The sequence below is a fragment of the Lutjanus erythropterus genome, chromosome 6 (assembly GCF_056507025.1).
Source record: "Lutjanus erythropterus isolate fLutEry1 chromosome 6, fLutEry1.hap2, whole genome shotgun sequence".
NCBI classification, from domain to species: domain Eukaryota; kingdom Metazoa; phylum Chordata; class Actinopteri; order Lutjaniformes; family Lutjanidae; genus Lutjanus; species Lutjanus erythropterus.
In genome coordinates, this window is record NC_139322.1 from 18,907,384 (window position 1) to 18,924,486 (window position 17,103).

The window sequence follows — 17,103 nt, forward strand, 5'->3', positions numbered from 1 at the left end:
TCACTTTATTTAAAGGTATAAAAAAACACTGTAAAGAATATTCCCAGAAATAGTGAATGACAGCAGAGACACGAGTATTTTACTTTTTTTTTATAGAGCATCTACTGCAATTTAATTAAATATATATATAAATTGGATTACAAGAGATGGCAGTAGAATAACTGTGATTCTCATGGTAATTTTATCGTATTTGCCAACATGTTGTTGCTTATTTACAGAAGATAATAAAATCTGTTACTTTGGCTTTTATTTTGTATAAATGTACACAAATTAAAAAGTAGAAAAGGTACAAGACAATACATATTTCAGCAAAGTACAGCTGTAGTTTAGAAGTCCTAAATCATTTGCACAGCTGTCTAAAAACTAATATTTATAATATCTGGATTAAAAAAAAAAAACGACAAGGGATTTGGAACAAACTGCCTCTAATAAAATCATTAATGATAAGCTTTACTGAACTCAAGGGCATGACCTCAGAGACATCAGCAACAAAACAACAACATCAAGAGCAAGAGCATAACTGGAGAACTGAAAGAATATTGTCTTATTAGCATTATTACATGATTATTACATAGTTATTACATTATTAGCTGCTACAGTCTTAGCCATGTTGGAGAGTTGAATTGCATAAGGTGAACTCATGATGATCTTTCTTTTTTTCTTTTTATGTTTCCTGGGGGTCAAGGTCAATGTTAATCTACTCCGCCTGTTAATTCAATAGGTGGGTGGTTGAAAAGCAGAATTAGTCGGCAAAATCATGGAACGGAACTGTAAGCAGGTAAGTTTTATATGAACAAGGATGGTGACATTCATACAGCCCGTTCTTTACACACATCATCTGAATAGGATGTTACTATAAAGCTAGACAACGTTAATTAACTTTTTTTATTTGCATCACAACATTTGATGATTGGAATCTTTAAATGTTTTCAAGTGGTCAGCTGAGTGATTGTCACACTGATGAGTATTAGACCTTAACAGTTTTTTCATGCATAGAGACATTTTTCATGCGAGGTGGAGGCCAGTGTGAGCGTGAAGATGACTGACACAATAACAAACTCAATAAACTCATCAGGAAAGCTGGTTCTGTGGAGTTTTAGTCATAATTATTGTATTATACATATACATATACATATACATATTATTATTATGTTCAGTATTAAGTACATCATAAACTGCAATATTACTTGTCATCATTATTATCAAGTTCAATATTACATTTTATATCACATATTACATACATTGTCATGTGCAATTTTATTTTTCATTATTATTATAATTAGCATGTATCATGTGCAATATTACATTAAATAAAATGTGCAATATTATTTTTCACTGTTATTGTCATGTGCAATATTGTGTTCACTATATGTGCAAAATTACTTTTTATTATTATTTTCATTAACAGTATTACATTTATTATCATGTATATTACGTTCAACATATGCAATGTTACTTTTCATTTCCAATGTTATTATCATGTGCAATATGACATTCACTATCATATGAAATATTACATTTAATGTCATGTGCAAATATGTATATTTTTATTATTATTATCATGTATTAAGTACCATATTATTATCATTATTATATCATGTGTAATGTTATGTTCATGTGTACTATTACTTTGCATTTACTACTACTACATACTACATGCTACTTTGCATGCACTCCTTCTACACTTTATATTTCATACACTTCATCACACTTGATATTAAATACTCTTAATACTCGTTCTATCTTATCTTATCTTATCTTATCTTATCTTATCTTTAATATGACAATCTTTTATATAATATATTCATATTTAAATATCTTAGTATGAGGCTGAGCTGTGTCGTTTTATTACATGTGTCTTCTCTCATACTGGTCCACATATAGCCATAATGGGCTACCTGCTGTTAGTGATCCAACCATAAACGTCACACTGACTTGTCAGGGCGAGGTATTGTCCAATCACCTTTATGGTTGTCCACAGCCCTGAGGGGAGCTTATACATGTGAGAGTGCAACACTTGTCGGGAATGAATGACATCCACATGCAATACAGCAGAGGGTGCATGTCATACTGTTCAGCAGCAGTGTGTAGGACATGTGACTACCTGTGATGTATAGCAGGACGTCCATCCAGCCCTGCGGCATATCCAACCCAACAATCATTCGCTTTTCAGCAGGATGAGAAACTTCCCCTGCTGTCGTTGCATGTTGTGGATAAACAGCCCCTGGCACTCTTTCCCCTCTGTTAGTCGAAAAACAGGTCGCTTTGATTACCAAGAGGAATAAAAAAACACTCATCAATAATGTAAAAATGCAATTAATGACTTCCCCACTTCTGTCAGATCTCCCATCCCGAACCCCTGCACTGCTGCAATCCCCTCACCTCACCCCCGCACTAGGCTACTACATACACGAACGGGACAAATATGGAAATGGGAAGTCATTACTAAAACATTGCAGTATTAACCTTTTGTGAAAATCACTATTTGCCTGCTTTGTTGTTGGTACCATACCCTCCTGTATCAGGCCTCAGTCCCCAGAGGCCACAGCCATTGATATCTGCGGTACCTTTCGTTTTTTTCATAGCTATGATCTTAAACTTCGCTTTGCTGAAATATTCATGCTTGTTTGCATTCTGAATGTGCGCGCAAACGCCAACACAAGTGTAATTGCTTGTGTAATTGCAAGAAAAATTATAGGTTTGGTATGAGCACTAAAATCTGAGTTGTTTTAAGCAGCTGATGATAAAGGTAAAAGACTTTTTCATGATGCACATAAACATCGCCTCAGGATTTACACAAACATCTTGATTTTATAGGAAATAATAAAGTATCTTTATTACAATGGCCAGAGCGACTAAGTCATGTAGTGCTGCGGTGTCACACAATCGGTGCTTATACAAGTTACAAGACAGACATTTCATCTCAGTAGCTGTCAAAGCCGTTTAAGTGTGAATTTAGCAGCCATGGAGAGTGACCCTCTGAATCATGTGGTACTCATTGTGTCAATACTGGTGTGAGGATGTGTCTGTCCACAAAACACACATCTGGATTTAGTCTGTCTGTCTCTTCACTATTCTCTGCTAATACTGAAGTGTTTTGCATGTAATAAAAACATGTCACATGCTAAGTCGTGCTCAGGCTTGGTGAGTAATGGATTAAACATAACAGAATCTCATATATGGACACAAAAAAGGTAACTGTATTATATTAGAGTTACAGAAAAAGACACCAGATTACAGACACATTTAGTAAAAATGAGGATTATTGATAGGATTACATTATTTAAATTTGTGTTAAAATAAAGAACAATACACTACTATATGCAGTGCACACACATTACAGCACTTTTCGGGTCTCACAGCACCACCCTGGTCTCAAATTAAACCCTCACTAATCTTATGATCAATTCATTATCATGGCCTCTGGTGAATAATACTTTTACTTGTGGAAATTTCAAATTTCAATTCCAACATTAACTACACCGATCAGCCACAAATGTTACATCAACCAACTACTAACATTAGCCTCACAGACCAACCACTACAGTTAGTATCAAAGACCAACCGCTAACCTTAACTACACAGAAATCCAGTTAGCTGGCTAACCTGTCAAAACTACCATTACTGAGACATATTTTAAGACTGGAGGCGGTGATGCTGGTGACTGGGGTGGTGTGTGTGAGTAATAAGTTTGAGTGTGAAGTGTATATAACACGCTGAACAAAGTATATAATTACTGCTAATAATCTAAATGTACATTCATACATAACACAGGAAGAAAAAGCCAAACAACTGATAAACCAATGATGAGCATAAATCCTTATATGGTACTGAGGTAATCCAAAAGTAATGGAAAGTAACTAAGTTACATTACCTCCAACCCTGGTCATACTCTTCAGGGACATGCACAGACATTTGGGGGGGCATGTGCTCAAGGGAAAAGGGGTGCTCTTGTTCAAAGTTATTTATAAAAAAGAAAAACATGAATAATAAATAAAAGTTACACATAGTTTCAAAGCTATTAGTAACATATTCATTTGAATACAATCGTGCAAATATTCAAATTCTGCAGAATCTGGATGTTCTTGCGTTAACTGGTGGCTGTGAAAAGGAAAGCTGAAGAAGGAGGGGCAGCGGCTTGTGCGATCTCACAGAAATAGAACTAAAATGCTGTTGTCAGATATTACAAAACACTTGTAATTTCAAACTGAAGATGAAAGATGATCAAAAACTAAAATATGAAATTAGAACAAGAAACAGGAAAAAAATGTCTTGCAAAAAGAGCACTTATTTAATCAGAGGCCTGAAGGGCAGGTGATGGAGCACCACCTGAAGTCTATCTGTACACGTGCCTGCTCTTGAAAATTGTCAAAAAATATATTGTAATTTTCAATTAAATCCAATGGCTTGGTGGGAAATGAAACGCCATTCCATTAAGAAACCAAAAATGTTTGTTTTCATTTCATATTTTCTGTATGACTGGGTATTGGGCAGTCAATTGCCAACAGGCAGCTGTGTGACCTATCTAGTCACATACATCACATTGAGTGACACGCAGAGGCAGCTGCTATCTATATAATTACTTCCTAAAAAGATTAGTATGTTGACAATGATCATGTCGACCAGTTAATGGAGTGGAAAGGCACCTAGAGGAGCATGTGAGCAAGATGGTGGTGAAGAGATGATTAATGAGAGTGCTGTACTTTGAACACACTAGTTAAGTTACATGATCAGCCCCAAATAAAATTAATTATTTTTATTTGTTCACTCTTTATTCAAAGCCATCAGGAGCTTGATCTTTAAGAGAATTCCCAAATATGTTCAGGGATGGGCTTGAGATCACGAACCTATCTCCCTGTGACGTTGCCTAAGACGTCTTTTTTTGATGGTGAGTGTGCGTGCGTGTTTGGTGAGGGGGGGCAACAGCTCTAAGCAGCATCATGACCATCAATTAGTAGGCTAGGCTACGTAGTCTTCAGCACAACGTGATATAAGACCTGATACTCCACCTACGCTCCAGTTGCTGATTGGCGTTGACGCAGGTATCCAGCCATTATTTATTAGCTCCAAGCGTGGACTCTTCATTTATCCTGACCGGATCTCACTGCAGGATCTATCCTCTGCACCAGCGCGCACGCAGCTCACTCTTTTACTAAATTATCTGCTCGACAGAAAACAGGTAAAGAAATGCAATATATTTATATGCTTAAAGTTAAATGTTTATATATTTATTATATTTTGAACAGTTGTCTTTCTGTTTTTAAGCAGTGGATTTCAGTTTCACCATGACTTTTTGGAGTGGAAACACTGCGTAAAATTATTGTCGTCATGTTTTTTTGTTCTTGCTGGATACATACAAGTGAATCAAAACAATATTTTACTCACTATATTAAAAATAAGTCTTATATATAACTCTTTATAAACCTTACATCGCGCGCTTTTACGCACCTATTACGCAGCGGGTTTTGCGCAACAAGTACAAGATGAAAAGGCGATATCCAGAGATGTTTTTGTCTGTAAAGAAACGACCTTATAAAACAGCATAACTTTAAATATTCTCGCACAGGTGGTGCTGAAAAAATGAGGAGAGGCTTGCTGCTGGTGACTCTGTTCCTCGTCGTGAAACTTCGATACAGCCAGTCCAGATGCGAGGAGCCCGGATCGCGCAGATCAACTTCAGATGTAGGTTTCCAGGCGCGTAATGACCAAGCTGTTTTTTTAAGACAAAAAAAAAAGCCTTAAGACTTTTAACAGAAAATGATTTTTATTTGTTTCTCATAATTGCAGCAGACCTTAGGTTTGGACAACCTCAAGCGGAACATTCTGAAGAGGTATAGCGATTTGGATTATGATAGCTTTGTGGGTTTGATGGGCAGAAGAAATGCCGGTGAGTCTGACGAACGTAGTCCACTGATTACATTAATCAGTTAGTAGTTATAACAATAATAAAAACTGCACTATTAATGTTGATGATAAACTGAAAAAGACACATCTAAAATAACAATGATTTGTGTTGTAAATTCTGTCTCTTTCATAGATTTGGTCGTGTAGTTCTCACTTTACTGATCATTCATTGTGCATTTTTTTCCCCCAAATGCTCCTGTAACTTCTACTTCACAATGTCTTTCTTCCCCTTTTTTATTTATTTTTATATCCACCAGATGCTGTACAGTCACCACAAAAAAGTAAGAACTTTGTGATATGATGATATGAAGTGGCTGCTGAAATAGTCAGAAAACACAAACTGATCAGTTGTAACTCCAACTTTCAGGGGAAATGCATGACATTTTTGTTGGTCTCATGGGAAGGAGAAACTCAGAGACTGGTGAGTGTGATGATTCACAAGAGTTACATATCCACAATATTAAGATTCAGATTTAAGGTTTTCTCTGCTGTTCATCATACAGACTTGTGAATCTTCATGGCACTATCTTGTAACATGTGCTTTCACAGATAATGGTCCCTGGAGGAGAGAGTATCCAGAGAGGAGAGGCATTTTTCTCAACAAGTGCAGGCTGAGGTGAGTGCCTCTTCTTTTTCACACAGTCTCCTCTTGAAAAAAAATAAAGTTAACACTTAACCTGATTAATAAAGGATGAAACCATATCAGAGAGAGGAGGTTCTGATGGTTTCTGCTGGTCAAGGTTTAAAGTCTCAAAACCACTGCTGACCTGTATGAGTTTTTATATCTTTCCTTTCTATCTAAAAGGTAAATCTCCAGTTGGGAAAGTGTATTAAATGGTTGATGTGACACATTCAAAATGCACAAGTGTAGGAACATTAACACTTCTGTACATGTATGGTGTGTTTTGTTGCAGGTTTCTTCAGGGGCTGTAGACATTCACAGGGGAGCAGCTCTCTCAGCCAGCGACAATGACAGAAGATCATACCGAATACAAACAATGAGCTAAATGTCTGATGGAGATGACTTGATGATTCACACTGTAAACCTGCTAGCTGGCTTATCAAAGTGACCATAAACAACACAGATTGTATACTGTTTGTTTTATCTGAAAACAAAACATAATTAGAAGTGACAGCTGATATATTCTATTTCTTTATCATGTTCTTTTTCTTCAAAGTTCAAAATAAACATAATTTTTTATACATAATTTATTCATTTAAAACGCTGGTGCATTTTCACACAACTGTTTACAAGGGAATCTTCAAGCACAGCTTGTAATGTTCAATCACACCTGCTACAATGTTTACTGTTGGGTATGAAATGACTTGACAAGAGGGAGTCATCAGAGTTTTGTATAATACTGTGTTCATCAGATGCTACAGTGTTCTCAGACAGAAGCACAGGGGATTTCAAGTACGCACTTCCACATCAGAGCATCTCATATCACTCAAAAGTAAAAGGAAAAGACAATTTCACAGCATGGTTGGTGCTTTTCTTAGTGAGACAAACATCAGATCACTGCTGGCTTTGGATTTAGAGTCTGTATTAACTATTTAACTACAGAGGGTTTAAAAAAAAAAAAAAAACAAAGACAAAGAAAACAAATATAGTAATTTCTAGGGCTGCACAATTAATCAAAATATTGTCAAAATTGCAATATGGTCAAATTGCAGAAGCTGCCTATTTTTTTTATTTAAAAAATGTGTGTCAAAACAGTATTATAATTATGTACTGTAGTACTGCAGATATACCCTGACCTAGTAATCTTGTTCTCCAGATCTGAGAAAATGTCTTGCACAGATCCCAACAAATGTCACATTATCATCATTTTTAAAAAAAATAAAATAGAAAATGAATATTGTGATGCAAAAATTATCATCCCTATTAATTGTGAATCACAATTCTGACATTGCAATTAGAATATCTTTCAAAATTGTTGCAACAGGATTTTGTTTTACCATTTTGTGTAGTAATTTCAGTCATTTTGTATGTTGTTTCAGAAAGCCCACAAATGTTTCAAATATTTTAAATAATTAAAATTCAGAAATTAATACAGAACACCAGAGGCCATAAAGAAAAGTATTATTAAGATAAATATTTTGAAGCTGTGACATAGGCTGTCACTTGGTGCTGCTCTCCATTTCAATAAAAAAAAAATCAAATCAAAAGTAATGAATTAAAAAAATGATAGATTCTTTCCATACATCTGCTAGAGTATTATTGGCTCTGATCAGGTACTTGTAAAAATTAAAATTAACAGTAAAATTATATTAGTACCACTTTATAATAAGACTACCATTATAAAATACTTCATAATTAGGTTATTAAGTAGGTTGTTAACGCTTCAAAAATCATTAGTAAGCGATTATAAACAAGTTATAACAGTTTTCAGATACTGATGTATTTGGTAAGCTAAAGAACAATTTGGTAAACAATATTAACAAAGCCTTGGTGTATGAATTTGGTCATTTGATATGTTTATTGTATGCCAAATAAAACTGTGTCTATCTAAGATATGCTGAAAGTGATTAAATGTTCGTAACTTAAATAAAAAAAATATGTAATGAAGCTGATGGGTACAAATGCTGCTGATGGAGAAGACAAAGTAAGCTCAGTTACCAATGAGATCTGAAGCTTAACAGTACAGATAAATGTGGGCTCAATATTTGGTAAGCAACAGGTCACAAATGCTCTACTGTGTTGTAACAGCTTATAAATGATTTATAAAGTATTTAAAACTTAAGTAATGACCTAATTAGAAACAGTAATCATTTATCCTGGTAGTCTTATTGCAAAGTGGTACCATTATATTCAATGTGTCTCTTCCTGAATCTTTCCAACCACATATATGTGACTGTGCAACATAAATTCTCACATCTAAATGCTGCTTATGTCAAATGGGATTAAGCTGCACCAGATGTTTATCTTGGTTAAAAATAGCCATACTGAGCTGTCACTGAGTCATATTCAAATTTTAACCACTCACTCTGAGCTCTATCAGTGTCATACTGGCTGGAATATACTGCGATTGGATCAAGGAAGCCCTGCCAGAAGAAAACATCATTTAGTCAACATACTGAGCAGCAGGGTAACACACATCTCTGGCACAATCCTGCACATTCAACCACGGCTGAGACACAGAGTCAGCGGTGTCTGCCCTATGTGATTGCAGTCCTGTTCTCAGCCACGCCAGAGTTCAGACTGTCTGACTTTGTCTCTGCTTTAGTTTGGTTTCTACTAAGGATGAAGGCTGAAGTTGTGTGACTCCTTCCGTCCGTCACCTCCTGAACCTGTTTAAGGCCTGCCGTCATGGCGGTCTGTGAGCGTGGGCCGAGGCTCAGACCCCGGCGTAAGGAGGGTCGGTAGCGTGGCCTGTAGCCGTATGCTCTGAGGTGGTAGGTGTAGTACTCCAGTGTGTACATCAGCTCTGCTTCCACATAATGGAACGATACTGCCAGGTCAGAGCAGCACTGCGGACCCTGAGGAAGAATAACACACATCACACATGCACACACACACACACACACACACAGACACACATAGAAGATACAAGTTAGAAAAAAAACAAAACATACTACAACAACATTATAATAGATTCTACATGTATCATTTTAGCATTAATTACTACAAGACATAAACAAACAACTAAAGATTGGCCACCTCCCTCATCCACCACCAGTTAGATTTCACAGGTCTTACGAAACAAATGGACATCGCTTTAGAGAACAAAAGACAAATTAACCACTAATCATCAAGTGCAAAAAAAAACTGTCCAAACCGCTTTAGGGGTGTGTAGTGAAAAGTGCTAAGAATACTGAAACCAGGAACTGGAAAGGAACTGAAACCAACAACACTGACTCGCTCACTCAGCCCCAAGCAGTTCAGTTCACCAATACATAGTTTTATTTAGATAAAAAAATACAAAATAAAAATAAAATAAAATAAAATAAATCACTGGCTTAGTTATTCCCTTAAACAGCTAGGCACTGAAGATATGTGCAAACGTTATTTCACTGATTCCCAATCTGGGGGTGGCAAAAATCTCAGCAGGACTATGGTTCTGAGGTTGTCAGAGTTAGACTGTTAAATCATCACAATTCATACAAAAGTCTGTATATAAAAGTATTTAAAAATATGTTTTGTTCTCACTCAAAAACAGTAGGCTACTTATGAATCATTACTATTTTTTTTGGTAAGGATGAGTACGTATAAACTACTGTGTTGGGATGTTAAAAGAAAAAATGCCAAACTTATGCTAGAAAACGGACATTTTCTAGAGGACAAATGATCTAAGGATAGAAAAGATTGTAATTGATCTTCATTTTTGACAGTAAAGCTTTGGAATTAATCGTTATTCTTTTGGTGTGCAGTGCAGTGCGGGCTGTGGGGGCTCAGCTTTTCTTAGATACGTGTAGTGGAGCTCCACCACTGTGTTACTCAAACAGGAGTAAACAGTGCATTTGTTGGAGACTATTTTCAGACGTGGATTAATGCACATGTTATGCACTCTTGTGTATATTCACTAGTTTGGCTCATTTGGTCTGGGTGACGTTGGGGGAAAAAAATTATATATGTCTGATTTTAATTATGGTCTGGTTCTCATTTCCGCGATTGTCATCCCACATCATCAGTGCATCATCAGAACCCATCAGCACTTTAATGCCTCTGATACATACATTTATATTATTTGGTGTCACAAAGAGCTCAAAAAGAAACAACTAATCATAAGTATTACTATAATTAGATTGCATGTTATGAATACTGACTAACAGGTAGAGACAGGACGACAAGGAGGCATCTTGTACAGTAATGATTCGGAGCTTATTACTGTGGGATCGCTGTCACACACTATTTAATGGACTTAATGAACTGACAAAGAATACAGAGTAGGATACAAACACAGCAGTTTTAACAGCTTTTAAACTATTAATCGGGGAAAATACCCGCGTTTATGTGCAAAAATGAATGATTTATACAAATCAGTTATAAGATTGCTTCCTGAACAGATTTCACCATCAGCAGATGGATTTATTAGTAGTTTAGCTTTCAAAATCATGCTAAAATAAAATGTCTTCTATCATAAAATCCTACAGTTGGTTCTTTTGCTTTCACAACACAAATGAGCTGCACCAACGGCCACTAATTTCAAGCGATCTTGGGCCAGTTATTTGGTCTGTACCACCCCAAATGAACAACATTTAGTTTTAACCAAACCAACAGATAAGGTGAAAAAGTACCTTAAGTTTGACTCAAGATAAAGTGTTCATGTTCATCTTATGTTTATGCCTTATTTATCAAAATACCTGTTTGTGGAAACAAGTCATGGTTACAACAAGAAGAATATACATAGAATATCACCAGCCTTATCCTTAAGTTATTTTTTCATATTGTAATTGTCATACGCTGACAGCTCTGAAAACACAAATTTCCATTTTTCCAGTCAGATAAAATAAAACATACTCATGTTTATATTAAAAGTAAATTTGTTTTCCTTTTCAAAGATACAGGACAAAGCAGCTTCATACACCGACAGCCAGTGTGTGACAGCAGCAGTAATGGACCTGTCTCATTTTAATTGCAAAGTACAATAAATTAGTTGTATCATCAGCGACAAATTGACCAATTTTCCTTTTGTTGACAGGACATTGTCTCTGCTGCAATCATCTGCTCTAAAATGAACTCACCTCTATTTAAATTCACTCGTCCTATGCAGGGGTCAGGTACAGAAGATGATCACATATTCATTTGTTTAGTTATTATCCGCATGATTAGTCACTTATAGCAACACCTACATTTTGCTCAACTCATCAAAAGCAAAATAAACAGTATACTGTACACTACACACTCCAAGTTAGAAAATAGGTCCCTGCAGTACATTTCAAAATAAAAGAATAATTCTCTCACTTAAAGAGCAGATGTACATTAATTTTGGTTTTCAATTTTTTCTTTTTTTTCTTACTTTGCTGTCAGACTAGCCTTTTCTACCAGGAAACCATGATTATATAAGCCAAATATTGTTTTCTCCAAACCAAACAAACGGGGGAGAAACCACAGGCTCAGGCAAAGGTGGCAGGTGGACTCCTCCCCACTGAAGCAGCTTAAGTTTCAAGAAACCATTGCGGTGACCACACTCAGGCCAGACGTGGTCCTGTCGCCTGAGACATCAAGACAAGTGGTCCTGCTGAAGCTGACTGTTCCCTTAGAAGACTAGATGGAGGAGGCCTACGAGAGGAAGAGTGCAAGGTTGAAGAATGAGATTGGAAGCAGGGATGGGATGCGCAGTTGGTCCCTATTGAAGTGGGCTCACCGGTCACTCTACAAGGCCCTCAAACTGCTTGACATCACAGGACTGCACAGGAAAAAACATCAAAAACACTACAGAGGCTGGTGAGGTGAGTGTGTGTGATTGTTGAAAGACCCGAACCACCTAATGATTACAGGTTACATCACTAATGATGTTTCCAAGTGCATTGGAAGATGTATGTAATAACTGCCATCAGACAGCCAAATATTGCTCTCTCCAAACCAACCAAACTCCATACGCAGGCAAGTTAGTAATTTAACCTTGCAAGAAGTTGTTGGTCTTGAAGAGTTGCTGGTCTACTGCCACCTCAACCTTGTTGATTATTTGTGTTATTCAGTGACTCTGGTGAATCTGAACTATCATTTCAAAACACTACTGGCACACAATAATTTATTCTAACACAGATCGAGGCAGTAGTAGACCAGCAACTTCCATGTTCTGTGAGGTAAAATGACCAATTTTCACCTATGGAGTTTGGTTGTGAGTGATATTATATGACAGCTGTTTCCTGTTTTCTGACAGCAAAGTAAAGCGGTGAAAATATTCTAAATATAGGGTACACTTAACCTGATAAAGATATTTTTTAGATGGACTTTTTTAATTGGCTAAAATATGTTTTGCTGCTGGCCTTGTCCAGCAGTACATTGCTTAGCTTCCGTGCTGGCACATTTACTGTAGATAATACACAACTTATCAATAAGTACCTCATACAACCCCACATCAAATAATATGAACTATCCCTTTAACCATACTGTAAGTCCTGGACGCCTCATTCTCTGGCATTTTGAGCACAGAAATGTTTGTTCGTTTGCTTTTAAAATTTTGATCATCATGCAGCACTAGCTCACAAATACAACAGAAGTGAAGGGACTTGCCTCAACAATAGGGTAGTAACAATAGCTCCAGTACCAGAAGCTCTTGGAGAACTTGCCAGTTAGATGATGTTCTGGCACAAACGGGTGGAAGGTTTCTCGATGCAAAGTGTCTCTGGAGTCCCCCGCCAGAACGCCCATCTTCTCCAAACACTGCCCCAACGCAAGGTCCTCTACAGGGGTGGTGTGTGTGCAAACTTTGGTCCGAAAGCCTTCCACAAATCTCTTGAGGGCCTCTTTGCTGAGCACATAGCCTGCCCCTCCACTCATGTAGCCTTGCTTGGTGTAAGGCTTGAAGCGTTTGCCAAAGTAGACGGGCTCTTCAGGGGTGTGGTTGGACAGAAGCCAGCGCAGGTTGTCCACCACCACATAGGTATCATCGTCTGCCTTTAAGAACCAGTCTGCTTCATTCGCATGGTGCTCGTAAACGTAATGAAAGGCTCGAATGGTCTTCCAGTAGAGCTGGTCACGGCCTTCCTTCGTGCCAAGGCCCACAGTGGGGAAGTCTGGGTCCTCCACAGAACTCATGAACACCACCACGTTGCAGTGGCGACTCCAGGTGGCTCTGACGTGGCGAGCTCGGCTCTCCAGGTTGTACGGCCCGGTCATCACCCAGCAGAGAACACGTACCTTCTGGTACAACATGTCTGCCACCCGACTGTCTTCATCTACAGGGACACAGCAAACACGCAAAACATCACAAAGTTAAGTGGTTTGCAGCGAAACTATGTGTGTAGATCTACTGGGAATGTCACACTTGTGCACAACTTCTACTTTTATTACATTAGACATTAAAAAAGACAAATTATCTTCCAGTCCATCACCTAACCTATATTAAATTGCCTACACAATCACTCACTTATAAATATATCATGTTTGAGTCAATGTTGGGATTTTAAGCAAAATATATTGTTCTTTAACACATTTTAATCCTTTTATTGGTTCTTTTATTTGAAAATTTCTACACAGTGCAGCCAAAGCCCAGGCTAAAAAATACAGTATAGACCTACAGATGTGTAATACTGTTTAGTTAAAATTAACTTTTCGGGAGAATAAGAAGGGAAAAAGAGGGAGAGAATGAGACAGTAAAAGCAACAGACTTAATGTCTGAGCAGAAATCACTTTTGCATTACTTTCCAAACATGGCGACACGTGGCAGATTCAGTAAATCTCCCCCTCAGTCTTTTTTTCCTAGAACCTCAGAAGAGTTTTTATTTCAGGCGGCAAAGAAAAACAACAATAGCTGAATTTTATTCTTGTTTTTGTCTTTTACCATGGTATCAAATTAGGCATTGAGAATCACGGAAATTCACTGGTATTGGTATCGACAACTACATTATTAGTATTCTGACATCCTTATTTCTCATGGGAAACTACTGTTATATAAGTCAAATATCACTCTCTCCAAAGCAACCAGACTCCTTAGTTTAGTTTGTTTATATTATTGTGGGTCTTGAATCTGAGCTAATCTTTTAGGACACCAAAGTCACACAATATATATATATATATATATATATAGCTCCACTTTAAATAATCCAACCTATTCCTTTAATGCAGTTTTGATATCAGATATATGGAGACTGATGATTACTGGAAAAAATGGACTGGTGTGAAGGAGTGTAAAGCACCTGCATGGTGAGGGTGGAGCAGGTTGATGAGAGCAGCTCCCTCCTTCTTCCAGCTGGCTGTGGTCTCCCCCACCGCTGTGGCTTTCTCTTGAGCCTCTGACACCACAGGGTAGCTCCTCTCAAACCACACCTGGCGCAGGAAGAAGTAGACGCTACAGGCTCCCACCAAGAAGCCCAGGGAGAAGGCCCATCTGGAGCTGGAGCTCTTCATGGTGACACCGTCTCCAGCGCTGCGATATCCCAGTTACAGCATGTCTACATGAGAACACAACACACCAGGATGACGATGGACGGACAAACCTGGAATGTGTCCAAACATTTCTTCTTCTTTTGGTGTGAGCTGTTGAGTTTTTGAGATATCAGCCTTAAAGATATGTGCCTTATCTCAAATACAATATAACTATATGGTACTCTGCTTTTGCTGCTCAAAGTGACAAAAAATGTGTGAAAAAACCTCAACAGCTAAGTCTCTTTACAGAACTCATGTCCCACTTATTAAAGATAATCTACAGACCTTGTGAGCAGTTTTATTCTTTCTACCATCTGTCAACCATATCACCATACAGTAGGAGGCGTGCATCTACTCATGGACGAGAGGCTCATGATTTCAGGAAAGAGACACTGGTGTTGAGTTTTTCAAATGTAATTTTTGGTGCTTTGAGCACCGTGAGCAAAGTATCACCTAGTTCCTTATATGAGAGAGAGGGCAGACATCTCCACAGTCGTAGAATTGGGTAGGGACGGAACTAACATGTCCAGGAAGTAAACCCGGACGCTAGGAAACTTTTTTGGCTTATGTTCCCAGCAAGCAACTCTCATTGGACTGAATGGGCACCACCTTTGCATTCACCGTTTAACTCCTTTTAATGTATCTATGGTTTAAGGATGGTCACACTCTGTAACACATGCCAAAACTATCTAGACGGATACACAGCACTGCAGGTAAGGGGAAAAATATGTGAGTGAACTGTCCCATTAAATATAATTTTTCTTACAAGTCAGGAAAGGCAATATACTCCAATAGTGTTTGGAAGACAGGACATGTTTTTGATGTGTTCATTAAATATTAAAACATGTTATATGTTTTGAGGACACATAACTTTAAATTATATTGGATACACTTTTCAGACTCAGACTACAACAATTATGCTTTGTCCCCAAGAGTCTAACCTTCCCATCCAGTGTTCACTGGGAAATATTGCCTTAAAACTCACTTTAAGGTGTGTGACTGCATTAAATTTAGACAGAAGAATCTAAAATGACAGGTTGTCTCACTAAGCTGGAAATCAAAGCGTCTAGACTTGACAGTTATCGGCGTCAGTACACTCACACTGACACTGAACTGACTGACTCCGTGAACTTGTTTTCAACCCAAATGATTTTAACACGAATGTGGGACTTACTCAGTCAGTGTGCTCCAGTGACATGGTGCTGTCTGTCCCACTAATCAGGATTTGTCTATCTGGCTTCATCACTTATGTCTTCTTCATCTGTCTGGCTTCAAGACAGACTGGTTTTTAAACACAAATAAGGCTGTAACACGACACGTTTATTCAGTCTGACATTTTGGCGTGAGGACTTTGAACAGGTATGTTGTGGACATGGACTTCACACTTTGATACAGTGTCACTTTGTGCTTTCAGTGTTTTCATCTGAGCCTGAGGTTAAAGACCCAAATCTGATGTTAACCATTAACAACACGAGAGTTGCTTTGGGCTCAAATATTTTCTCCATGTCTGATGCTTCCCGTCTGTAAATAAAATTAGACGACAATCCAGTTACCCTAATCGAGGCATTATCACAAACACATGACTGAGACTGCTGTGACAGCGAAATAAGGCCATGTGGAAGCCACGGTTTTATCCGTGATTCTGCTGTAATGTTGCTATTGTGTACAACATTTCAATAAAACAAAAATATGTTTGATTTTAGCTCCACAGCCGCACATATGTTTGCTCTTTACCTTTGCTGGGGTATTTCTCAGTCATTTGTGAGCTCGATATGCTTGTAACTCCTGAAGCAGCGGAATATTCCTGTTTCTGCTGCACCTGTCAGTCATCTCGTCACCTGCTGCTCACATTCATCCGACGTGTTGTTTTTGATTGAAGCCGTCCCTGTTTTGCGTCGCTAAATAAGATGATTAGTTAAGAGGAGGCAGACAGAGCCGCTGCACAGATTTACATTCTTCAGCATCACGGGCTAAGCTCTGGAAAATGCGGCCTCTCATTGGCTGCCTGCCGGTGACGTGTACAGGAAGCCGTCTGTCACCTCCTGAGATGTATCGACGGCTGATTGATGGTTTAATTTTTTTTCATGAGATGTATTTATTATTGTTGAAATGTGTTTATTTAAAGACACCGAAAGAGAAAGCAAAAGAACGAGAAGTAAAGCAGC

General features: G+C 37.8%; 2 protein-coding genes across 2 annotated transcripts; one reads left to right on the plus strand and one right to left on the minus strand.

The window, feature by feature from the left end:
* The first annotated feature begins 5,016 nt into the window (after positions 1-5,016).
* tac3a (tachykinin precursor 3a) lies at positions 5,017-7,495 on the plus strand. The gene is made up of 7 exons (XM_084720998.1): positions 5,017-5,179; positions 5,567-5,682; positions 5,788-5,887; positions 6,162-6,185; positions 6,272-6,325; positions 6,454-6,520; positions 6,819-7,495. The coding sequence occupies exons 2-7, from the start codon at positions 5,581-5,583 to the stop codon at positions 6,835-6,837; spliced, it is 366 nt and encodes a 121-aa protein (XP_084577124.1). The 5' UTR covers positions 5,017-5,179; positions 5,567-5,580; the 3' UTR covers positions 6,838-7,495.
* Positions 7,496-8,707: 1,212 nt separating this feature from the next.
* Positions 8,708-16,894, minus strand: c1galt1la (core 1 synthase, glycoprotein-N-acetylgalactosamine 3-beta-galactosyltransferase 1, like a). The gene is made up of 4 exons (XM_084719994.1): positions 16,673-16,894; positions 14,710-14,964; positions 13,085-13,749; positions 8,708-9,384 (listed from the first exon to the last, which is right to left on the minus strand). The coding sequence occupies exons 2-4, from the start codon at positions 14,918-14,920 to the stop codon at positions 9,064-9,066; spliced, it is 1,197 nt and encodes a 398-aa protein (XP_084576120.1). The 5' UTR covers positions 14,921-14,964; positions 16,673-16,894; the 3' UTR covers positions 8,708-9,063.
* Positions 16,895-17,103: the final 209 nt, after the last annotated feature.

Excerpts from the sequence above, each read along its gene's own strand:
- tac3a (XM_084720998.1), top strand. The coding sequence starts at position 5,581 with ATGAGGAGAGGCTTGCTGCTGGTGACTCTGTTCCTCGTCGTGAAACTT. Across the intron at positions 5,888-6,161 it reads GATGGGCAGAAGAAATGCCG|ATGCTGTACAGTCACCACAA; the intron begins GTGAGTCTGACG and ends TATATCCACCAG. Across the intron at positions 6,326-6,453 it reads AAGGAGAAACTCAGAGACTG|ATAATGGTCCCTGGAGGAGA; the intron begins GTGAGTGTGATG and ends GTGCTTTCACAG.
- c1galt1la (XM_084719994.1), bottom strand. The coding sequence starts at position 14,920 with ATGAAGAGCTCCAGCTCCAGATGGGCCTTCTCCCTGGGCTTCTTGGTG. Across the intron at positions 13,750-14,709 it reads GCTCCACCCTCACCATGCAG|ATGAAGACAGTCGGGTGGCA; the intron begins GTGCTTTACACT and ends GTGTCCCTGTAG. Across the intron at positions 9,385-13,084 it reads GTTACTACCCTATTGTTGAG|GGTCCGCAGTGCTGCTCTGA; the intron begins GCAAGTCCCTTC and ends ATTCTTCCTCAG.